At 42.9% G+C, this 24,615-nt stretch overlaps 1 protein-coding gene across 5 annotated transcripts in view; it reads left to right on the top strand.

Moving 5' to 3' along the window:
• The window catches only part of RB1CC1 (RB1 inducible coiled-coil 1), a 40,626-nt gene extending 16,517 nt beyond the window's left edge, over positions 1-24,109 (top strand). Inside the window, exons 7-24 of one of the 5 annotated variants that reach the window (XM_070477101.1) lie at positions 94-520; positions 3,532-3,702; positions 6,339-6,523; positions 6,688-6,874; positions 6,956-7,037; positions 7,161-7,222; positions 8,437-8,540; positions 8,939-9,065; positions 9,154-11,054; positions 14,493-14,658; positions 15,205-15,313; positions 15,394-15,622; positions 16,179-16,233; positions 17,101-17,148; positions 18,340-18,398; positions 19,903-20,039; positions 21,918-21,982; positions 22,718-24,109. In XM_070477101.1, coding sequence (XP_070333202.1) covers positions 94-520; positions 3,532-3,702; positions 6,339-6,523; positions 6,688-6,874; positions 6,956-7,037; positions 7,161-7,222; positions 8,437-8,540; positions 8,939-9,065; positions 9,154-11,054; positions 14,493-14,658; positions 15,205-15,313; positions 15,394-15,622; positions 16,179-16,233; positions 17,101-17,148; positions 18,340-18,398; positions 19,903-20,039; positions 21,918-21,982; positions 22,718-22,795 — 4,192 coding nt within the window. In that variant the 3' untranslated portion in view covers positions 22,796-24,109. Of the gene's footprint in view, positions 1-93; positions 521-3,531; positions 3,703-6,338; positions 6,524-6,687; positions 6,875-6,955; positions 7,038-7,160; positions 7,223-8,436; positions 8,541-8,938; positions 9,066-9,153; positions 11,055-14,492; positions 14,659-15,204; positions 15,314-15,393; positions 15,623-16,178; positions 16,234-17,100; positions 17,149-18,339; positions 18,399-19,902; positions 20,040-21,911; positions 21,983-22,717 lie in introns of those variants that run through there. The other 4 variants (XM_020871912.2, XR_011491449.1, XM_070477102.1 and 1 more) reach the window with 4 other exon arrangements.
• Positions 24,110-24,615: the final 506 nt, after the last annotated feature.

The following is a 24,615-nucleotide window of genomic DNA, read 5'->3' as shown; positions in this document are numbered from 1 at the left end:
ATTTCTGTGCAGTGATAACCTCTTCCTTTCCAAATGCTAACCTCTAACTTGAATAGTCCCATGATTTACTGACAGGTCTTTTGTACTTTTAAGTTTAGGAACTGCGGTTTCAGTCATGGCCAAGATTCCGCTGTTGGAGTGCCTCACCAGACACAGTTACAGGGAATGTCTGGGGAGAGTGGATTCCTTGCCTGAACGCGAAGGCTCAGAAAAGGCTGAGACAAAGACCTCCACTGAACTGGTGCTCTCTTCTGATACACCTGCAGCAACGAGCAAACCCTCTTTAACCTCATTGCACTCGTCTGTGGAGCATGTAGCCCCAGACACCGCAGATGCTGAAAGTGGAAAAGATGTGAGGGAGCCTTGTCCAAGCCCTGCCCAGCAGGACGCAGCGGCAGTAGAGGCTAAAGAGGGGGACCTGCCTTTCTTTAATGTTTCTCTGTTAGACTGGATCAACGTGCAGGACAGGCCTAATGACGTCGAGTCCTTGGTCAGGAAGTGCTTTGATTCCATGAGCAGGGTGAGGAGTCTTAGTCTGATCTCTTGTGTCACTGTGTTGTTTTCGCCACTTGAAGTTACATTGCCTACACTAAGTATTTCCTGTACAGTAATGGGAGAAAGGGTGCCTTGAGTCTTGGAGTGAAACTTCATAACCACGTGTAGGACCTTGGACAAACCAAATCATTTAATGGATAATGTTAATACTTATGAAACTGACAGAAAATTTGGAAAGATTACTAGAGGTTGTATAGGTAAAATCTCTATGCAGGGCCGAGCCTTGAAGTGTCCACTCCAGTGGGGATGGTTTTGGTGGTGGTGGTGCTACTTAGAATTTTTTTCTTCATGGTCCTGTAGTATCACTTGGACTTTGTAATATCTCCTGTAATTTGTCTTTGCAGCTATGCTGCAGATATAATTTTGCTTATATCTTTAATAGTTAAATTGTTTTACACCAAAAATGATTTACATTCAGTGAAATACACAAGTCTTGAGTGGTTAGGAACCAGCTTCCAAAGGAGGACAACACTGTTCTACCTCCCAGAAAACCCCGTGGGCCTCTTTCTAATCGGGCCCCCTCCCCACCCTGATGTTTAAAAGAAGTAATTTTGGATTCAACTGAGATATTTTAAAAGTCAGAACTTAGACGTTGTTTTACTTGTATTTTGTAATCATAGTGACTTGTGCTTAGGGTTATGCTCTCCCCAAGTACAGTTATAAAAGCTTTCAAACTTGGGTAGTAAATCTGGAATAAAGCTCTTCAGACCTGATCAGTAAGTGGTAGAAAATCTTGGCTGCCTGAGAGGAAGTTGGTGGGGCACGTGTGTCAGTGGGACGGACCAGATGAAACAGTGCATGCAGGTGAGCTTCTCAGTTGGACAGAGGCTTGGTCTGTGGCTGGCTGTTGGGAGAAAGGCCACACGGATCTGGGTCCCTGGAAACAGCAGCATTCTGTTCTTGCTGAAGGCGGAGTGCAATCTGAGTCGTCATTCTCTCAGTACCCGCGTCCTTGATGATGTCCTGTGGGCGTGGCTTTCATTTTGACCGTTTATTATTTGTTGTCAAAGAAAGCTTCAGTTTGCCAGGGTAGAGAAGTGTGGAATTTATTATGCAAAGATTACTGCCAGAAATGAATGAAAGCTAGTATTCTATTCAAACTATTGACATTTTAGTAGCCTGAAAATTCCATTTATGTTTGTGGAAAATCAGTCATGTGCTTGTGATAGAATGATTGAAGTGTCATTTTTTATAGTTTTACATCAGTCAGAGAACAGGCCTCTAGGCCATGGGAGCCTCTTTTTAAAGGGCTTACAGGTGGCTGTGTGTTTGCATGTCTGAATGAAATCTAGCAAAGCCTCAAGTTTTATTCACTTTATATGACAAGGGAGAAGAAACAGTAATCCTTGTCTGGCTTGATGAAAATTCACATTCATTTACACCCACAGAGTTGAACGAGTCTTAAGACACTTACATTCGTCTGTATACTTGTGTTGTTCTCTCAGTGAGTTATGAAATACAGGAACATCGTAACCAGCGGTATATGGTCTGGAATTTTTTCTTCCTTAAGCATTGCTGTTATATGTGTCATAATTTTGCCCAAGATGAAATCTGTTTTAGTCATCTTCTATAGCCTTTCGTCACCCTAATAATTTATAGCTAGTCAGTACTTTGGATATGTGTGCACTGGACTCACCATGAAGATAGAAAGTGTTCACATATGCACACAGTTAGCTGTCGTACAAGGCAGATGCCTCCCATGTTAAATAAGGGCTGTTGACATCTTCATGATCTTAGAAGTGCAGCTGCTTATGACTACACTGAATTCTCGGTAACTGTAGAATAGTTCATTTTTAATTGCTTCCATGTGTTGTCAGCGTGCTGAACACTGTACCAAAAATAAATAATTTATGGTCCTTTAGCCGGTGGTGTTCAGGGAAGATGTGTTTGACTGGACTGCTCACAGTCAGCAGAGGTGGGCTTCAGTAGCTGGTTGGGCAGTCAGCATGAACAGAGGCCTAACTGGAGAAACTCAGGATTCATTCATCTGCAGTTCTGTGTCTCTGGGCAGAAGGAAGCCGTTTAGGAACTTAAGCAGAGGACAACTCTAATGAGTCAGTGATCGTGGCCAATGTCCACGTGGAGATGCTAGCAGGCAGGCAGAAACATGGATTGGACACTGGTGGGAAGATAAAGGGTTGAAAAAGGTTGAGAGTTACCTTATTCTGGTTACAGTCACTGCTGAAACCCTGTGAGAAGCAGTAGAAATGGGCCACTGCACAGAACCTTCTGGGATTGCCTGTTTTTGGAGGAGGCGGAAGAGGAGCAGGGTCCCGTGGAGGTGACACTGAAACCGGAGGAGGTGGTCTCCGGTGGGCCACACATGAGCCCCGAGAGCAGCCAGTGTAGGGCCGTCTGCATGGAAAACACCAGTGTGCACTGTTCTTCTGAGGGGAGAGGAGCAGGTGGAGAGAAATGTTTGGGTTCCTGAATTACATAAATTCCTGGAAACTTGAAGGATTAAAGTCCAGCAACAGGAGAAATTACACAGCAAGAGAGTGTAGAGATGAAACAAGATTGCTGGAGGAGTGCAAACTGAAAATAAAGATACTGCCAAGGGGAGGGAGGTTTGAAGATGTTGATATGTTTTAGGGGGGAGGTTGGATTGATTAGACAGGTAATGACCAAAGAATATGTTTTTGTTACTAATTTTGCTCTACTTCATAAGACCTTGAAAATAGAATTTTCGCTGGGGCTGTTGAGAATTGAATGAATTGTGGCTTGAGTTGAAAGGTGTATGCCTGGAACTTGATTGCTTCTTAAGTATCCCAATATAATCGGTAATAATTGTGTTTTTGTAATATTGTAATTACCCTGTTCTTGACCTTATAGAAATATAATCTTGATTTCTCATGTTTCCACTTTTCTATAATCTTCACTATCACTTTTTTTTTTTTAAAGATGTGTATCAAAGTAGTGTGAAATGTATTTTAAGCTCTTGGCTGAAAATTTCATTCATATTTCCATGTCACTCAGCTTGATCCCCGGATCATTCGACCCTTTATGGCAGAATGCCGTCAGACTATTGCCAATCTCGATAATCAGAACATGAAAGCCATCAAGGGCCTGGAGGACAGGCTGTACGCCCTGGACCAGATGATTGCCAGCTGTGGCCGACTGGTCAACGAGCAGAAAGAACTCGCTCAGGTGCTTACTGCAGACCTCTCTCAGGAAAGGGGATTTGTGGTTTCTAGACTAGTCTTTTATATGCACTGTTTGTTTGCTGTGCCCTGTGTTTCCACATCACCCATGAGTACTGTTAATGGTGGTATTACTGGTTCTGGTAGAACAGGAGGCGGCCGGTTCCTCATGTTCAGAGGTTTGAGCTGAGGCTGCACTGAGCGGTAGGGAGCCCTGCACACGCCGACGGCCCCTGTCCGTGATCCCTGAGCACCTCCTGCTCCCACTTCAGGAAAATGGGGAGCCTTAGGAGATCTAGTTCAATGCCGTGTTCCAAGAAATCAGGTAAAGAATCCGCCTGCAATGTGGGAGACTGATCCCTGCGTTGGGAAGATCCCCTGGAGAAGGGAAAGGCTACCCACTGCAGTATTCTGGCCTGGAGATTTCCATGGACTGTATAGTCCATGAGGTCGCAGAGTCAGACATGACTAAGCTACTTTCACTTCCAGGAACTCTGATACCAGATTAGATTTATAACCATGAGAAGGTGGTGGGATTGTGGAGAGTGACTGACCTGGAAGTTTTCCCCATGTGGTGACGTTCTGTAATTTTTAAACATGATTGAAATATTTATGTTTTTATAGTTTATGGACTGAATTGATCTTGTAACTACCAGATTCTCTTTTTCTGTCCCTTAATTTTGGATCCAGCCACCTTAACTGATTTCTTCATCTTGTGTTTGCACTGAATGGGTCCCCACCCCACCACCCCCTCCCAGTGCAGTGCTGAGAGTTGATAGATGTTACACTGGCCGTCCTTGGTTAATTCCTGGTCTGTGGTGGTTTTTGTGGTGGTTTTTTTTTTTTTCCCCCTTGTTTTATTAGAAAGCCGTGTAAGTTTAAGGAAGGTACATTCTACTTCTAATCTTGGACCATCCTTGGATTCTTGGAATAAGTTCATTGTGATCAAAATATATTGTCTTTTTAATGTATTAGCAGTCTTCCCTTTAAATGATACATTTATCTTTGATGTATTGAAGTCTATCATACATTAAAAATGGGTTTCCCTGGTGGCTCAGATGGTACAGAATCTGTCTGTAATGTGGGAGACCTGGGTTTGATCCCTGGGTTGGGAAGATCCCCTGGAGAAGGGAAAAGCTACCCACTCCAGTGTTCTGGCCTGGAGAATCCCCATGGAGCTTGGCAGGCTACAGTTCATGGGGTCTCAAAGAGTCAGACATGACTGAGAAACTTACACTACTTTTCTCCAGTAAAGTATTCTTTAGTATTTCCAGCTTGTGGTAAATTCAGTTTTTGTCATTGGAAAATCCTTTGTTTCTCAAGGATATTTTCTCTTGATAGGGAATTTTAGGCTATTAGTGATTCACTTGTAGCTGTTTGCCTTTGGTTTGGTTTTTAGCAGTTTGCGACGTGGTGAGTTGTGGGTTTCTTTGTATTTCTCCTGCGTTGAGCTTGCACTCCATGGATTGTGGATTGATGTAGTATTTTCCTTGGATTCAGTAAAATGTATTGAAAACCTCTTAAGATTTTATCAAAGGAGATTAAAGCAGTAAGTTTTTTTTTTGTACTAAATTACAGAAAAAGCATAACCACAGTTAATCTTGCAACATATTGGAAGAAAAATAAAGTATAACATTATTATTATTAAAATTGTCTTGTTTTCAGATATTGAACCATCTTGACTTTAACAGATCATTTAAACCTTAATTTATGTTCATGATGTTTAGAAAAATGTGAAACAGTGAAGAGAGAGAACTACAGAAAGAAGCTACGTGTGCTGTACTAGCTTGAGCCCTACAAATGCAATTGATTGTGTACGGTGGCAGGTGTGATAGTAACATGGATGTGCACACCCCGAAACTTCCCTGACATGTTAACTGTTCAGTAAATAGAACAGGAAGAAAGCTGTCACTACAGTGACTCATCAAGATGTCTCTTCAAGATGTCTTTAGACTTATTTTTTTTTTAATTGTTTGCTGTTGGATTTGACACATGTGTCTGAATTAATCTACAGCCTAAGCACAATCCTTACCTAACAAAAAGATGCAAGGCTCACTTGTGAAAATAAATAAGGATAGCTAAGAAAAGAGTCTAATCATTATTTTTCCTACAAAATAATACTGTGGAAATCATTGTTCTGAAGACATGCACACAGGTCAGTGGAATAAAGTACAACAGCCCAGGATTATTGGAGTGGGGAATAGCTTTTCAGTGAGTGATGCAGTCAACTTATTGTTACTTTATTGGGAGAAGTGTATACTGTTGATATCACTGATTAGATTAAATCTGTTGTGAAGTCAGTGACCCTGTGAGACTTCCCTTGCCTCTGACTGCACAGCAGCCTAGCAGGGGTTTACCGTCACTGGTTCTGGTTCTCATCTGCCTGCTGTGTCCTTGGACAGGTTGCTTTATCTTCCTGAATCTCTCTCTCTTTTTTTAAGCATGAAAATTGAACAGAATTAGATGAGCATAAATTTCTTAAAAACTCTGAATCTTTTGCTATGGACACATCTACTACATAGGAGATTTTAAAATATTATTTGAAAGGAGAACAGTTTGTGTCTAATATGAAGCTTTTCCTCTTAAACGAATATTCCTGTTTTTAATGAAAGTTAATATCCTTTAAAATGTTTTCTCTCAAAGGGATTTTTAGCTAATCAGATGAGAGCCGAAAACTTGAAGGATGCATCTGTGCTACCTGATTTGTGCCTGAGTCATGCAAATCAGTTGATGATTATGTTGCAAAACCATAGAAAGCTGTTGGACATTAAACAGAAGTGCACCACTGCCAAACAGGAGCTCGCAAATAACCTTCATGTCAGACTCAAGTAAGTGGTTCTCAGGCAGCTGGTTTGGGGTGTTGAGAGTTGACACTTTGTATTTCTCCCAAGTGATGGTGTGATTTTATTACCATGCTGACATACTTTGTTGGTTGACAACCATGGGCATGGATGGTTTTTCAGAGTCTGTACGTCTTGATTTCATTCTGCAGGTGGTGTTGCTTTGTGATGCTCCACGCTGATCAGGATGGAGAGAAGTTGCAGGCTTTGCTCCGCCTGGTTATCGAGCTGTTAGAGAGAGTCAAGATAGTAGAAGCTCTGAGCACAGTTCCTCAGATGTACTGCTTAGCTGTTGTCGAGGTTGTCAGGAGAAAAATGTTCATAAAACACTACAGGGAGGTACGCAGGCTGAACTCTGTTTACTGTGTCTGGGCCTCAGTGAGTTGGTGCTGATGCTAACACGTGCTCTCCTTTCCTCAGTGGGCCGGTGCTTTAGTCAAGGACGGAAAGCAATTATATGAGGCTGAGAAGTCAAAAAGGGAATCCTTTGGGAAATTATTTAGTAAGTGTTTTTTATTAATAACTTACATTTTTTTAAGAAAAAGTACTGGTTTTACTTTGTACGCTATGAGTGCATTATGCAGCCGGAGTTGTAGAGTAACTGCATGTTAATCTCTTTACACAGGGAAGTCTTTTCTAAGAAATCGTCTGTTCAGGGGATTGGACTCCTGGCCCCCATCCTTTTGTGTACGTATTTATTTTCTAACATGACTAAGTCCTGTGTGTTCAGACCTTTATTTCAGAAGTGGAGATATTTATCAGAAACAAATTTTTAATCAAAATAACAGTGTTTTTGACTCTAAGATGAATTCATAGTTTTTGGTCAGGAGTCTTCTCTGCTCAGAACGGTGACGTCGTAGGACACTGCTGAGATAGGTGGGAATGGAGTCTCTCCCCCTCACTGGGTCTGTCTCCCTCCTCCTCTCCTTCCCCCGCTTCCCTTTCATTCATGTTGGACAATCCCCAATCAGGTCATCTTCATCAAAGCCATGAAAAATAGGTCCCTGTATTTCTAAACCAGAATGAGACCACTAATTTTATTACATGAAAAAAACCAAAAAACAATTCCGTGGTCAAATAAGTTTTGGAAATGCTGTCTGTTTTCTCCTCACGCGCGTGTTTTCTCTTCACACATGCTGTTTCACGGTCATGTGTGTTTCATGCTACAGGATTCCTTAGGGCTATAGACATTGTGTTTTTGTGTGTCTGCAAACAGTCAGGGTTTCCTACACACACGCCTTTACTGGGGAACCCTGCATAAGTCATGACTAAGGCCATGGCCTTGTCTTAAAAGCTGCGTTTCTCAGCAATAATAAGAAGAATGGTAGGTGATTTTTTTTTTTTAAGAAGCTGCAATTGACTAAGATTTCATACTTTGGAAAATGTAACAAAAAGTTGGAGAAAAGGGTATGGAAGGAAGTTTTACATCAGAAAGAAAGTCTTTTGCCTTAAAACAGCACCACACACCAGTGGTGACAAAAGTAGATGGAGGGCCAGCGTGGGCCTCAGGACTGGGCTGACCGAGCGGTCGGTCAGGTGGAAATTTGGGAATAGCCTGCGGTAGCGAGACAGGTGGCTTCCTTTAATGTAGGTGGAAACAGCAGCATTCCTGTGAAAAGATGGTGAGAGCAGAGAAGAGAAGGGGGCAAGCCCAGAATCCCTGTTGTTTCAGACTCGGGAGATGGTCTCTTCATTGAGCAGTCCTTCATTTGTAGTTGATTATCTTATTCTTGTTTCTATGGGATGAATAGATCATTTGAAGCATTTTTATTTATTGTATTGAATTATATAGTAAGAAATACAGTATTTATAACAAGAAATATAGTAAGTATAGTCAATACATAGTAAGAAATCATATACAAAATTTTCCTGTATATTTTTGGTAATTTTTTTATATATAGACACAGAAGCCTCGAAAGTTTGACTGTGAACTTCCAGATATTTCATTAAAAGATTTACAGTTTCTGCAATCATTTTGTCCTTCTGAAGTTCAGCCATTCCTCAGGTAAAGGCCTGTAGTTCCCACCTTGGGATGTTCTTGCTGCCCTGGGTGGTGGGAAGAGCACCAGTGCTCGCAGGGAACTCCAGAACAGAGGATTTCATGATGGGCTGGTTCTTCCATGGCTGCTTTGGGAAGCTTGTGGGCAATATAAAGATGATTAGAAAATAAAGATCAGAAAATGAAGACGGTAAAGTAGAAGAAAATTAATGCCTTACATGAAATTAGTTTTTTCTGATAGTAATCTGTGTTGTTGCGTGGTATGTGTTAGTCTTCTTAAACTTGTTTGGTATTGATTGATAGAGGATGATTAGTCATTTTGGGCACAGATTACAGTATTTGGTTGTAGTTATCTCTTTATCATTAAGAAATCAGAAGTCTAATTTGGTTGCGCTCTGTTTCAGGGTTCCCTTACTTTGTGACTTTGAACCTCTCCACCAGCATGTACTCGCTCTGCATAATTTGGTAAAGGCAGCGCAAAGTTTGGATGAAATGTCACAGACCATTACAGACCTGCTGAGTGAACAAAAGGCAAATCCAATTCTTTGCAGTGGTTCGCCCCGTTAGCATGCATGCCTATGGTGTCGCAGCTCGGTCAGCCTGTCCCTCTCTCTTCCAGGCCTCTGCGAGTCAGACGTCCCCGCAGTCGGCTTCCTCGCCCCGGCTGGAAAGCGCGACAGGAATCACAACCACTACCTCACCCAGGACACCGCCTCCACTCGCCGTGCAGGATCCCCTGTGTCCTGCGGTCTGCCCCTTAGAGGAGCTGTCGCCAGACAGCATTGACGCCCACACGTTCGACTTTGAGACTATCCCCCATCCAAATATAGAGCATACTCTCCACCAGGCCTCCTTAGACTTGGATTCACTAGCAGAAAGTCCTGAGTCGGACTTTATGTCTGCAGTGAACGAGTTTGTCATAGAGGAGCAGCTATCGTCTCCAAACCCCATCAGTGACCCGCAGAGCCCGGAGATGATGGTGGAGTCCCTCTACTCCTCTGTCATCAACGCCATTGACAGCAGACGGATGCAGGACACCAGTGCCCCCAGTCAGGAGGATCTGGGCGACCACGCGTCCCTCAGCGTCCAGCTGGGGAGGTGCCGCACGTCTGCCCACGACTCGCACCTCAGCATTCAGACCCTGAAGGAGGACTTCTGCCACTTCCGGACGTTCGTGCAGAAGGAACAGTGTGACTTTGCCAATTCCTTGCAGTGTACAGCAGTAGAAATAAGAAGCATTATCGACAAAGTAAAGCACTCTTTGGAAATAACACTACATGAAAAACATCAAAAAGAACTAGAGTCTTTAAAAAGCGAGTATGAGGGCAGGCTTGCTACTCTGGTGAAGGAGAGTGAAGAGAACAAGAGCAAGATCACCAAGCTGCGGGGGGACCTGGTGTGCCTAGAGGAGGTGCTGCAGAATAAGGACAATGAGTTCGCTCTGGTCAAGCATGAGAAGGAAGCCGTCATCTGCCTGCAGAAAGAGAAGGACCAGAAGCTGCTCGAGATGGAGCGCATGGTGCACACCCAGCACTGTGAGATGGAAGCCCTGCGGCAGTCGCGCGAGGTTGCACTGGAGGACTTGAAGAAGCTCCACGTGGAGAATGACGAGAAGCTCCAGCTACTGCGGGCAGAGCTCCAGCGCCTGGAGCAGAGTCATCTGAAGGAGCTGGAGGACACACTGCATGGCCGTCACACACAGGAGTTGGAGAAGGCCATGAGCGAGCACAGGCTCTGCTTGGAGAAACTAGAAATGGAAAACCAGCAGAGGATTGAGCAGATCCAAGATTCTCATGCCGCAGTCATCCAGGAGAAGGAGCAGCAGCTCCAAGAGTTAAAGCTCAAGGTTTCGGATTTGTCGGACACGAGATGTAAGTTAGAGGTGGAGCTGGCTCTGAAGGAAGCAGAAACTGACGAGATAAAAATGTTGCTGGAAGAAAGCAAAGCCCAGGAGAAGAAGACCTTGCAGTCTGTCTTCGAAAAAGAGACCGAACAGCTGAGAGCAGAGATCAGTAAACTAAACCAAAAGATTCACGACAATAATGAAAATTATCAGGTGGGCTTGGCAGAGCTGAGAACTTTAATGACAGTTGAAAAAGATCAGTGCATTTCCGAGTTAATTAGTAGACATGAAGAAGAATCTGATAGGCTTACAACTGATTTGAACAAAATGACATCATTGTATCAGCAAGCATTTGAAATAGAAAAAGGTCTGAAAGAAGAATTAGCTGAACTGCAGAGTAAATTGGACTTAGAATTGAGTGCTCTTGAAAAACAAAAAGATGAGAAAATCTCCCAGCAAGAGGATATGTACAAAGCTATTATCCAGAAGCTAGAGAAAGACAAAGAAGAATTTGTCATGAGACAGGAACGGGACCGAGATCAGCTAGTTCAGAGGCTTAATTGTGAAAGAGAAGCTGCTATTGAGACTGCCAGAAAAGAAATGCACTTGGAAAGAGAAGCTGTTGAGAAAGACTTGTTAGAGAAAGTTAAACATCTTGAGAGTCAATTAGCAAAAAGGTAAGAAAGAACTTCAGTCTGTAATCATAAAATTACAGTCTGGTGATTCAAATTTTAATTGTGTGTGTAATCACAGTACCTTAATTTCCCCATTTACCTTAGGTAAAAGTAACCATTGAGATATTTGTGAAGTAAAGATGTCCTTTTTAAAGTAGTCTGTGTTACTTAAAAACATTTGAAAGGAATAACACTGTAAATCCACTGGGATGGCCTCTAAAAATGGATTTGTATTTTGGATTTCAAGAGAAATCAGTTTTGAAAATTTCAAATGTTTTCAGGATCTTTTTTTCCTTTTTTAATATATAAATTTCCTGTTGGTTTATTTGTAGTTTGTTCCCTAAATTTTTCATTTGAAAGTTACTGATTTTCATTCTTTTAAAATCATGTATGTATGTATGTATGTATAAAAGAGCAGTAGTTAGGAACGTCTAGGTTGCGACTCGCTTCCTGGTTGTTATTTTCTGATATTACAATCTCAGTTATTGCCTCTGTGATTCAAAAGATAATGTTAAATTCTGGGTTTTATACAGTGGTGGGGTTTTTTGCCTTTTTATTATTCTTGCTGCCTGATGTTACTGACTTTGATCAGAGAAAATGGTCTTTGGTATTTCTACTCATTAAAATATATTGAGGGGATTTGTGGCCTAATAAACAATTTCGAGAGCATTATTAGTTGGTTCTATCGTTAATTCTTCCAAGAGAATATCTGTATAGGTGTATGTGCTTTATGTAATTTAACCTCCAGCCGCTTCTTATCACTTTTACGCAGTCTCTTGTGATTAACTATCTGCTGTATACTGTTCATATCCTGGTGTACAGTTGAATCTCAAAGTCCATTTTGAAAACGGAAGCTCTTTATGTTTTCTGGAGGGATTGGAGGCTCTTAGAGGAACTGGACCGCTTGAGTGTCCCCAGAGCCTGGGGGATGCAGAGGTCGAGGCAGTCACCACAGAAGGCCAGGGAGGCTGGCGGCACCAGGGTCCTCCAGGGGCCAGTGAAGAGTATGGTGCACAGTGTTCGGTCAGAGATTGTGGTCCTTGTGGGGTACTGCCCAGATACTGCACTCCCTCTCATCCTACCCTTCCTCATCGTGCTTTGGAGTCCTCTGAGAATCCTCTGGACACTGGGCCCTCCTGCAGGCTCGCCATGGCTGCCGTGGGGGAACGGAAGCCCCTCCATACCTGCCCAGTGCTGTCAGGACTCGTGTGGACCCCACCTTGTGTCCACCGTGTCACCTGAGTGTCCTAGCTCCAGGAGTGAGGCTGTGTCCACTTTATGGTAACTGAGGAGACCATGGGGGGGTCAGTCTCCACAGACCAGGTACAAGCCTGAAGCCAGGTTCCCTGCTTCAGAATTTGAAGGGCCTCAACCATGGTTCTCCCGTAGGACTTGACAAAGCTCCGTTCAGTGTCCATTTTGGCAGAGCAGCCGCACGGGTATGGGCTGTTGGTGGTGGGGTGGTCGGGCAGTGGTGGGGTGGGGGTGGGGTGGGTAAATGCTCCCACAGCAGGGGGTGTACAGGTATTCAGGGGAGGAGCTGGAGCAGCAACTCAAATATGCTCTGTCCTGCCTCTGGGTCTCAGAAATCCTCACCCTTACCTTGGACAGGCCGCCCCGTGTGCCTGAACTGCTGTATACTTAGAAATCTTGTACTGACAGGCTGTGGGTTCTCATGGCTCACGCCCCTGATAGCTCACCCACTGTGTCTTGCCCTGATAGCTCAAGTAGTTGATAATTCCTTTTTTTTTTCTTTAATTTTAAAAATTAATTTATTTTTGGCCATGCCAGCACATGTGGGATCTTAGTTCCCTGATCAAGGATCAAACCTATGCTCCCTACTTTGGAAGCATGGAGTTTTAACCACTGGATTGCCAGGGACTTACTTTGTTTTTAACTTTAAAAAATTTATTTCATTGACACATAGTTGAAGTATAATCTGAAGCCCCATGGCTCAGACCATAAAGAATCTGCCTGCAGTGTTGGGAAGATCTCCTGGAGAAGGGGTTGGCTACCCACTCCAGTATTCTTGCCTGGAGAATTCCATGGATAGAGGAGCCTGGTGGGCTGCAGTCCACGGAGCCACAAAGAGTCAGACACAATGAACATTTTAATAGTTGATGTACGTTGTTATCCTAATTTCTGCTCTGTGGCAAAGTGGTGCAGTTAAGCATGTGTATATTCTTCTCCATTAAGGCGTATCCCAGGATATTGAATAGAGTTCCCTGTACAACAGGACCTTGTTGCTTCTTCATCTTATATGTTACATTAGTCCATTTAGGCTTTTGTGACCTGCCTCCCCCTCGCCTCTAACCTCATTCTCTTCCCTCTGCCCTGCCTACTTGCCTGGAACTTGGCTTTTTGTTTTCCCCACAATAGTTGGCTTACCCTGTAACTGTAGGCCTGTCCCTTCCCTGCACGAAGTAGACATTAAGCAGACAGTATGAAGAGATGCTCATATGTGAGCCCTGCGTATGGCTCATTTTATCCCAAGTCCGTTTTCTGAGTGAGCAAAGTCCCTGGCTCCATCCTGGTTCCTCAGTGACCTTGAAATGATGCTGCCTGTGATTTTTAATCGACCCCCTCCCCAGCCCCAAAGGAGAAACTTGGAAAAACATTGAAGTGTCCTTTTAAATTGAATAAATGTACATTTAAAACTCTCCATTGACTTGGTTGCTAGGATAGTGTGAGAATGTTCACACGACAGTCTTTCTCTTGAGCTGGGGATATTTTAACACCTTGGATGAGAGTATCTACTTCTTGACAAGCAGTTCTGATGTAGAGGATTGTGAGGTTGAAAGCAGATAAAATAACCAGCAGCCTGGGCTTTGTGCTTTCTCGCTGACCTCGCCTCTCAGCCCCTCAGCACCCCTTGGAGGTGAGCAAGTTCTGAGAGAAGTGAATCTGAATTCAGGCATATGTCAGTTTGCTATGTGTACACATTTAAGTTTCGCTTTAGTTTAAGGTTATTTATTCATTAACTAACAAAATGAACCAAAGCCTGTTTAAAGAATGAAAGCTCTTCAACAGATGTGTTCTGCAGGTGTATTTTTATTCAGCTCTCAGTCCTTTGTCTGGCAGTTACAAGGAAGGTAAAACTAGAATTTGAAGCTGAGCTCTTGAAGTATATTGATTTTTATATTGAAAATGTTGCCTTTTGCTGTAGAAACTGATTATCCTAAATATCAGATAAACCACTCAACCACACTGCTGGGAGTATGTGATCTGTATTAGGCTTTTCCCTGGCACTTATTTCTCTTTTATTGGTGGATAAAAAACGAGAGTTGACGTAGAAAGATCTTTTGACACCAGTTAACTACTGTTAGGATAAAGGAAGATGTTTAGCATTTCTGGTGTCGTCTAATTATGATACTTGGTATACTTGTGATTATATCTGTAATACTGGGGGAAAAAATATAATACTCTATTTAATTTTTAAAGTCATGCCATGGAATCTGCCAGAGAAGATTCTTCAAGCCTAGTTGCTGAACTTCAAGAAAAGCTCCAGGAAGAAAAAGCTAAGTTTCTAGAACAACTTGAAGAGCAGGAGAAAAGGAAGAATGAGGAGATGCAGAATGTTAGAACATCTTTGATCGCTGAGCAGCAGGTGTGTGGACTCCTGGACTGAGAAGGTTAACAAGTGTGTCTGTGTAGTTGAGGTTTTTGCTGTCTTAAGTGTGACTTTTCCTACACTGATCCTGGTGGTATTTGCAAAGTATCTTCTTCATATTTAAAAGCATTTTCTTTTTAACAGTCATTATTTCACATGAGTACTTCAAAAAGGAAACAGTTCTAGTTTAGAAATGAAGAAATGTAAATTCTGTTCCTGACTTCCTAGCTTCCTCCCTGATCTTGTCAAAATCGTTAACATTTTCACATCACATTAATTTTTGCAAATGAAAGTGTTTATAGTACTACATAGATAATATTTGAATTTTTTTCTCTAAGCTGTGAAATTTTCTTCTCCATTATGTGCTGTTAATTCTTATCCATGTGATGAGCTGGCATTTTTATTTAAAATGTCACCTTGTGAATGATACTTTTCTTCTCCATGTCGAGACGTACCACCAGAAATAGATGTAGTGTGTTTTTTGTGTCCGTCACTGCCCTGTGCATGCAGATCATGTGAGTGGTTCTCGTTCTGTTGTTCCAGACCAATTTTAACACCGTTTTAACAAGAGAGAAAATGAGGAAAGAAAACATAATCAATGATCTCAGTGATAAGCTCAAGAGCACAATGCAGCAGCAGGAGCGGGACAAAGGTGAGTGGGCCTCAGGAGTGCAGCATCTTTGGCTCTGACAGATGCACACTGTGGGTAACTGTCCCCACCCCCGGCTGCAGATCTGATCGAGTCCCTGTCTGAGGACCGTGCGCGTCTGCTGGAAGAGAAGAAGCGACTGGAAGAGGAGGTTAGCCGGCTGCGGGGCGGTGCCTTTGTGCCCTCCCCGGGCATGGCCGCAGCCCCAGAGTTGTACGGGGCCTGTGCTCCTGAGCCCCCGGTGGAGGCCCTGGACACCCTTGGTGAGGGGAGGCCAGACTCAGCCATGGAGACTAGCACGATGTCTGTCCAGTGAGTGCCCCGTCCTCCTATTCAGGCATGGCCAGCTGGCACTGAGGGTGGGAGGGCTGGGCAGCCCTAGTGGTGACCGCAGCCCATGGACTCGGGAGCTGGACCCGGTGGATTGGTTATAGCACAGACTGTGTTACCATTACTAGTTATCTGTGGGAGCCCATATGGGCGTGTTTCACAGGGTGCCTTGGTGTCGCTGCAGTGTCCACAGGTAGTCAGGAAGGGCTGCCGGACTGGTGTCTGCAGGGGTTCCAGGGTTGAGCCCATTGCCTCGGGGAGCAGGGGTTACCAGAGGCTCAGGTGTATTCATGGGGCTGAGGCCGTGGTGGATGGAATGGTCACTTACAGGTAAAATCTGAAATGAAAGTCATATAGGTAGAAGTGTAGGAGGAGGAGCCTGGTTTCCCCAGGGCTGTGGGTGCAGGGAGGAGGTAGTCATGTGAGGTGAGCGGGTGTGGATTAGTGTTGCACAGTACACGTGTCTCAGACAACCTCATTGTGCACTCTGTTACAGTTTTATTTGTCAGTATGGCTAAAGTAAGTCATTTTCTCTTAGAGAAAACGTCCACGTGCTCTCTGAAGAAAGACAGCGGATAATGCTGTTGGAACGAGTAAGTGCGTTTTGTCCATGTTGAAGCATAGTGGGTAAGGCCTTCACTCTGGATTGCAGTGAAGCGACCTTACAGGAGAACAGACTATATGTGTTTATATATTAGATCTTTTTAATGGTTGTTTTGTGGTTATTTTTGAGAAGCTCTTTCATCTCTGATCCTAGTGGCTGGTAACAGTTCAGGATTCAGCAACACAGTTTAAGTGTGAATTCCACATATTAATTTTCAAAAACTAAGTATTAAGTGTTTTCCAAAATAGGGCAAAAATAGACTATGTGGATAATGAAGAAAAGTTAGGTTTTTTATAGGGACTGATTGAGGTGAAGAGAAAAAAATGGCAGTAGGGGTTTCTTCTTAGTTGCAGACTTGCCTTTCTTTGTTCATGAGCACTTTTCATTGCTTAGGCTTTGAAGATTTTTAACAGTTTCTTTTGCTCTCCACAAGATAACTGTCTGAGGATTCGGAGTCTGAACTGTGCAGTCGTGTGCCCTCGCTGCTCGGGTCTCTCCCCTGTGCTCTTGTTAGTGAAGGGTCATCACGTCTGCTTGCCTGTGTGTGTAACTGTGGGTCCCACCTCCTGGGCCCCACCTCCTAACACAGCCTTTGGGGACAGATCTTGATAGTGTGTATTTGCAAGTCCTCGAGGGCTTCTAATGCAGATTAAGCTATGAGAACACCTAACATAAGGAAGTATACCTAAAAATTATTCAATTTGCCTTTTTTGCCGGTAAATAAAACAGTTGGAGAGACTCTCTAGAAAAGAATGTCCCCAAGATCTTTTTATACTAGAGATTAGCGTTAGTCCATTGTGTTTGGATTTGAGTATTTATGAGCATAAACCATGGTGTCTCTTTCTCTTCTCTGCAGACACTACAGTTGAAAGAAGAAGAAAACAAGCGGTTAAATCAGAGACTGGTAAGCTTTCTCACCCAGTTGATCTTGACATTTAAACTGTGTCACATTTCATTATGAAGATCAGAAGTTGTGTGGTTTGATTAATTCATTCCTGGTAGGTTTTGTTGACTAATCAGTTTTACAAGTCAGTCTTACATGCTTTAATAAAGCAGTTGCTTCATTTTTCATATGCTAATGATTAGGATTTATGAGGCAATGGGAGCAGTTTGAGGCCTGTGTTCAGTACCTTAAGGCACTGATTAGAGTGGAGTTATTTTAAAGTATAGTGTCTTGTATGGAGGCATTCAGTTTCTTGCATGTGCCTGTCTTAACTCGAGCAGCGAAATTTCCACATTACTTCCATAACTGCTAAACCGTCAGTCCTGAACTTATGACCACAGCTAAACCGTCAGTCCTGAACTTACGACCATAGCAGCTTTCAGGCTATCTGCTGTCTGTGTGCGTGAAGCAGATCCTTTCAGGAAGAGGTGCAGAAGTTGCTGCCACAGCGGCTCCCCATGTCCCTGGGGGAGGAGACTCTGCCCGCAGGGCGTCGTCACTGTGTCCTTTGCGCTCCCAGAGCAGTGGGCAGTGCACAGGACACTGTAGGTGCTGTTCAGTGTTTAAGACGGAAAGCCATTTATCTGTCCTTGGTTTGCGTGATTAGCGTTGGGCCACTCTGCTTGGGAGGGTTAGATGTCCCTGCCATCCTTTCTGGCCCCCAGACCTGGGAACCCACGTGCCCTGTATCAAGTAACAGTGTGAGAAGTGGGCTGAAGCCCGACTGAGACCAGTTAGCCCCATCCCCTCCCACCTGGATGCTTGCAGGGAAGGATGATAGGCAGGCCCTTCCTGGGCTGCTGCTTGCTCAGAATTGTGGACTATAAACTCTTATTGAAATCATCAGCTCCTTCCTTCTGATATTTGTTAGGGTTAAGTATCTGTTTATTGATAAAATAATTCTATATCCAGTTTTTAATCCAGCCAAATTTGATTAAGAGTAGCATAAGTAGAAGTATAGGTAAATTTGTACACTGAGAGTAACTGTTAAAGGAAAGGCATTACATTAATGAAGCATGGGAGTTTGGGCCCTGAAAGCTGGGACACAGACGTGACCACACATCATAGTGGAAGGAGTGTTTGCAGTCAGGCCTAGAAAGTGCCCGGAGAGAGCGCGTGATTCATGTAAGCTTTTGAACTGTTCTCTTCCAGATGTCTCAGAGCATGTCTTCCGTATCCTCGAGGCATTCTGAGAAGATAGCCATTAGAGAGTAAGTATTGTGTGTGTGTATTTTTTTCCTGTGGAAAAAAAATTGCCAAATTGAAAAGTACTGAATTGTTCATGAAAATGTGTTTCAGTGACTATAACCCTTCAACCTCAGTTTCAGTCAACAGAGTGTTATACATTCATTTGTAATATTTTTTTAATTGAAAAGCAAGGTTTTTCTGTATTATTTTGGGGACGCTGTTGTGCTCAGTCATGTCTGACTCTTCTTGACCGCTTGGACTGTAGCCCACCAGGGTCCTCTGTCCATGGGCTTTCCCAAGACATGAATATTGGATTCCTTCTGCAGGGGATCATCCCCACCCAGGCATCGAACCTGGGTCTCCAGTGTCTCCTGCATTGGGATTGTACCTAGCTTTAATTGTCACTTACATTGCATTTCTAAAGCCTCTTCAGTTGCTGCCACCTCTTTTAAATCCCTTTTACCACCTTCATCTTTTTCATTTTAGATTGGAGACTCTTGATTTTTTTAAGTTGCAGTGTTTCTTCCTCTTTTTATTTCTCGGACTTTGTTTTCTTGATATGCTACACATCAATAATGCACTGCTTGTTAGCACTGACTTAAAAAATAAAGAAGACTTTCTGTTTTGTCTGTAATAGATCTGTTAACCAAATGTCTGGGTTACTGACATTAAACTCAGTAATTTGAAAGGGCTGGGTGTATCTGTCTTTCCCTGCCAGCCGTATGTCAAGTCAAATCAGCTTACAGTCTTTCAAAAATGAGAGAGATGAGCTGAAAACAAAAACGCCATCTCCGAGAAGCCCACCTTCCCTTTTGAGGTGTTGTCTTCTGATGTTTGTCCCGAACATGTCTGGTCCTATTCTTTTAGGCAGGCAGTTAATTGTGAGATAAACAGTTAATGAAGGAAAGACTGTTATCTTTGTAGAGTTTCCCTAGTGATGTTAATGATTTATCAGGTTCAGGACCACTATTGTCTGAGATCCAAATTAATTTTGAACTGGTATTTCGAAGATAATTCTGAAGGACCCTGAGGAGACAGACAGATGCCATCTGAAACCCCAGGCCATCATACCTGGTCTCCTTACTGCCTCTCCTCCCAGACTGAGGGGACTTTCCTCAGAGCCTGGAGCAGCACTGTTGGACAAGTTAGCGCTTCCCTCCTCAACGTGACTACTCGTTTGCGCCCCCTATTTGTGTGCCTTGTTGTAAAATACTAGGTTTGGATGAGTACCTTCTTCCTGTAACTAGGTGAACTTGGGTATTTTTTTTCCTCCTCACCCAAGCCGTGTGTGTGTGTGTGTGTGTGTGTGTGTGGTTGTTCTCTTAACCAGTGTTGGTCTCTGACAGTTGCTGGTGTTACCCTTTGAACATATGTGTATGTCCAGCACTGCGTGAGCAGTCATGTAGCTGAGACACCTGCTGTTGCATTGATAACGAAACGTTGGTTGGGCCCTGCAGCATCCACAAGCAGACCGTTGAGGTGGGGTGGTGGTGGCTTCTCAGTGATTGAAGCTGCTCCTCTGCTAAGTTTCCAGGTGGGCGACCTGGTGCTCATCATCCTGGACGAGCGCCACGACAACTACGTGCTCTTCACCGTGAGCCCCACCCTCTACTTCCTGCACGCGGAGTCCCTGCCCGCCCTGGACCTCAGGCCGGGAGAGGGCGGTAAGTGTCACACTGAGACATAAACCCAGTGTGTGCTGTCTGATTGTGTCAGAGTTACACAGGCAAGAGAGAGCTCTGCTTCCATCTGCTTTCTTGTTTGTTTTTATTTGGTTTGCATTATCCAGATTATTTTACTGGATTCTGTTGACAGTTCGGCCTGAGTGCAGCTAACGCAGTCAGGTCAGTTATCTCATACCCTGGTGATAGCAGGATTGTACTGTTAAAATGCTCATACCTATGTAAGCTTGACTATAACGTGCTCATTTGTTTATAGGGGCACTCCTTGTTTTGGCGAAAATAAATTCTTTTAAATTATAGAATGTCTCTTCTGTGCAACATATCATTCTGTGTTTCTGCCTTGTTTTTCATTATTAAACTTGTCACTACTTTCATTTTCTTTTCAAAGCAATGAGCTTTGTTAAAATATACCAAGTTGCAGTTAGTATATTACAATTATCTGGTACATTGGCCTTTAAAAGAACTCAAAAAGAGCATAATAGACACCCTGGAATACTTTGCCTAAATAGAAGGACTGTATCCATTTGGTTTGATCTTCCTGTTTGGCCTGGAGAATTCCATGGACTGTATAGTCCATGGGGTCACAAAGAGTCAGACATGACTGAGTGACTTTCACTTCACTTCACTTCCTGTTTGGAGTGTTCAGATGTCATTTCTCTGACACTGGCTCTGTGGCTGTTGTTGGTGGGTTATGTAGAGTGTAACCGTGGAAAGTGAGACAAGACACTTGCAGTTTAATTTACTAGTTTTTTTACCTTGAAAGCCATGAACTTGAGTTTTTCTTTTTTTTTTTTTAATGGTTTTTTGACCAGGGTGTTATGCCCTTGACCAGGGGTACTCATCACTCCTTGGACTTTAGTGTTAGACCAGGGGTCCCCAACCTCCGGGGTCTAATGCCTGATGATCTGAGGTGGAGCTGTTAGAGTAATAATAGAAATAAAGTGCACAGTAAATGTAATGTGCTTGAATCACCCCGAAACCATCTGCACCCCTGTGTGTAGAAAAATTGTCTTGTGCTAAACCGGTCCCTGGTGCCAAAAAAGTTTGGGGGCTGCTGTGTTAGATGATTCTTTTCAGAAGCTGTGACTCGTCTGTGGAGTGCTTACTGGGCCTTAGAATAGGCTCGCCATGTCCTGTGGCCCAGGGGTTTGTTGTCCATGGTGGTGTCTGTGTGTGTGTTTCTGATGGTTTATTCAGGAGATCTGGTAATTTACATCTTGCCAAGTAATATTTATAGAATAAAATCAGTTTTATCTTCTCTTGGGAATTTCAGAGGTTTTACTCTAAACAGATAAATTATTGGTCAAATACTTTTGGAATCAACTTTTTAATGACAACTTCTGGTGAATTTTAAAAGAGAATTAGCATGTGTCTCTCAGCTTGTGACATGGGTTTTTTCATCCTGTCTCCTTCCACATTTTTTTCCCTTCCCTTCAAAAAAGTAGTCCCTTTGATATTCTTTCATTCTTAGGTATTTATTTTGCACTGACTGTTTGTATTGTGGTGCCAAAAGTAAAAATGCAGTGCTTTGCTTTGAATCTAGAAAATCAGCTTTGCGCCTGTTTTCAGCAGCAGAACAGGTCATGTGTCTGCACTTACAGTAGGTGGCACTGCTGAGCTGCTTAGAATACCTGGATTTATTTGTTCCTGATTTGTACTCTGATTGTTTGCTTCTGATTTACTTACCATCTGCACTTAAAGTAAAATGAATCCAGTTTTGTTTTATAAGTCATTTTGCATTTCTGTGATTTCACTTGGAAGAAGGTCCTTAGTCTGTTTTGATTCTGGCAGTTTTGTTTTCATGTGTAATTATAATTGTACTTTCAAAAAGAAATTAATGATTTGATTCCATAGCTTCAGGTGCATCTCGAAGACCGTGGGTCCTTGGAAAAGTGATGGAAAAGGAGTACTGCCAGGCCAAAAAGGTAAGCTTCACGGTGGGATGCAGACCCGGGAGTTGGAAGAAGGTTCTCTGGCTGTGTCATGTAGAAGTCAGGTGCAGTGCTAGTCCTGGCCTTTTAGTTCACTTGAGTCAGGCCTTGAATTTCATGAATGTGCATTTGCACCAGCAGTTTTATGAATATTTGTGTTACTTGCCTTCTGAAAATAGAGCTAGATTACCAACAAACTGTCAACCGGTCCAGGAAAACTGCAGCAAGTTACTGTTCTGTGTTGAGTTGCTGGAGCTTCTTGTGCAGTAAAGGAGCTGGTGATGAATCCATCTGTTGGCAGAGCTGATGCGTCCTGACTCTCAGTGCCGCCCCCCCCCCCCCCCCCGCCCACTGAGGAGAGACAAGTGAAGTGTTGCCGGCTCAGGATGCGCCTGACTGTGATGTTGGCAGTGTTGGTGTTGAGGGCTCAGTGACCTCCAGTGAGCAGCTTCCCCACCCTCCTCTGTGCCCTGTGTACCAGCAGGACTCGAGCCGGGTGGTGCTGGACTTTTTCTAATGCTCATCATAATGACATACGGCTCACTTGGCACTGTACCTTTATCAGTGATCACTGACTCTTGCCTCAGTATTAGTGGCTGAGTCTCCACTGATATGGGGAGGAGGTGGACATCCTCATAAAGGACCCCCCCCCCAGTAATCTAGCCTTGAGTAGTGTGATGGATGGAACTTAGGCACTTTGGTTTAATCATCCTTTTCTTTCTGTCTTAGGCACAAAACAGATTTAAAGTTCCTTTGGGGACAAAGTTTTACAGAGTGAAAGCTGTGTCCTGGAATAAGAAAGTGTAATTTGAGGAAGAAATTGAGACCTTCTGTGATGTTTCCTGGTTTGTCCAACAGTGCTCTTTCATCACTCCAAAAACAGCAGGCCATCTTTTTATATAAAAGTCAACAGGACAATGTACTTCATTGGTGTATATCATTTACTTTTTACCTGGCTACACTTTAGGAACAATAAATTCATCAAAACTCTGAGCTGAATTAAAATGGTTTTGTTTTTTTCTACCCAAGTAACTCTAGAAATGGGGACCAAACTAGTTCATTTTCTCAAAGGGCATACCCTGTGCATTGTGGCCTACGATAAGCCATGCTAATTGCCTGTTACATATACATTAGCTTGAATTTAGATAGTCCGTGTTAGTTACTGTACCAGCATTTGTCTTTTTGTGAAGCCAATATCAGAAGACTTGCACTCTTTAACACATTCTTTATAAAATGTATACATTCTTCAAAACTATTTAAAGAGAAGTATTCCTGCATGCGGATAATCATGATTTTGTTTGCCTCTGTAGATTACTAAAGCAAATTGTTTCATTTATTTTTTTAAATGCCCTTTGATGTTTCAAAACAAAAAGGAACTCTAATTCAATTGACTGACTTTAAGATCAGGCATATCCACAGTCTTGAGAAGCACTTTGAGCAGATGGTCGCCTGGGTTCTCCAAGGAGGAGTGTGCTGGGGGTGGTCTCCAGGTAGCACACAGCCCCTCCCAACACTTTCGTGCTCTGTTTAGAAGAATCATATCGACGAGGTCGTAATTCATGGTTCAGTTTCAGAAAAGCATATTCATTGTACATTAACCATTTAGAGGTCATTTAAATAACAAAATGTTGTATTGTAAAAGACATGTAGAATTTTAAAACAATAAAGATTTGAACCTGTAAGTGTGTGTGCCTTTTAAAGACGGAAACATTTTTAATATATTTGAGTGACTGCTGGGAAGTGTGAAAAACTTGTTCTGTATCATATCAAAGAGAAACATGTTTATTACAAAAATGTTCTTTAACTATATGCTATGTAACAGGGTCAAACAGCCTTCTGTAGAGTAGAGTTGTGTAAACCCGGTCTTCAGATAAATGCCGTGAACAGAGGCATTTAAGTGAGCTGCCTGAGTGGATTGAGATTTGTTTCAGGTTTGTTGCTAGAGAACAATAATAAAATGGCTTTTTTTTTTTCCAGAAAGTATTTAATTTCTTCATAGAAATAAGTTAAATATTTTTTTAAATATGTATATCTAATAGTACAGAAAATGGAATAAACACTATAGTGTATAGAAAACTGAATTTGACAACATATTAATGAATAAATGGACAAATGATTTCACGTTTCTCTTCAGTCCTTCCATTGCATCCTCACGCAGACAGCATCACCAGCAAAGAGCTCTGTGTAAGGGTGGGTCTGCTGAGCAGGTGTTCTTGGGTCTGAGTGAGTCTGCCCGATGGACTTTTTCAGATTTCAGAGTCATGCTGTGGAATGCAGGCTGAACCTGATCTCTCCTGAGTGGCGCTCTTTAATGTCAACTTTTGTTGCTTATCATTTTCCTTACATCCTATTCTATATCCATGCTATCAGTGGTTACCTATGCCTTCATAAAGCAAACAGAAAGTATGGTTTTCTTAGTTACAAAGAAGAGAAATGAAGCCTATTGGGTTCTTAACTTTGGGTGGGTGAGGCCACCATGGCAACAGAGTGCCTAAGTTTCTGTCCCAGGTCTGACTTCATCTGGGCAAGCTGCATAAACTCTGAACTCCAGTTTTCTCATGTATAAAGTGCTGTAATAATAAGACCTGCCTCAGAGGGTTGTTTAGAAAATTAAGTGGTGACAATAA

This window comes from Odocoileus virginianus, chromosome 15 (assembly GCF_023699985.2).
Source record: "Odocoileus virginianus isolate 20LAN1187 ecotype Illinois chromosome 15, Ovbor_1.2, whole genome shotgun sequence".
Lineage (NCBI taxonomy): Eukaryota > Metazoa > Chordata > Mammalia > Artiodactyla > Cervidae > Odocoileus > Odocoileus virginianus.
The sequence above is the reverse complement of the archived record's forward strand: the minus strand, read 5'-3'. Positions and strand labels throughout refer to the sequence as shown.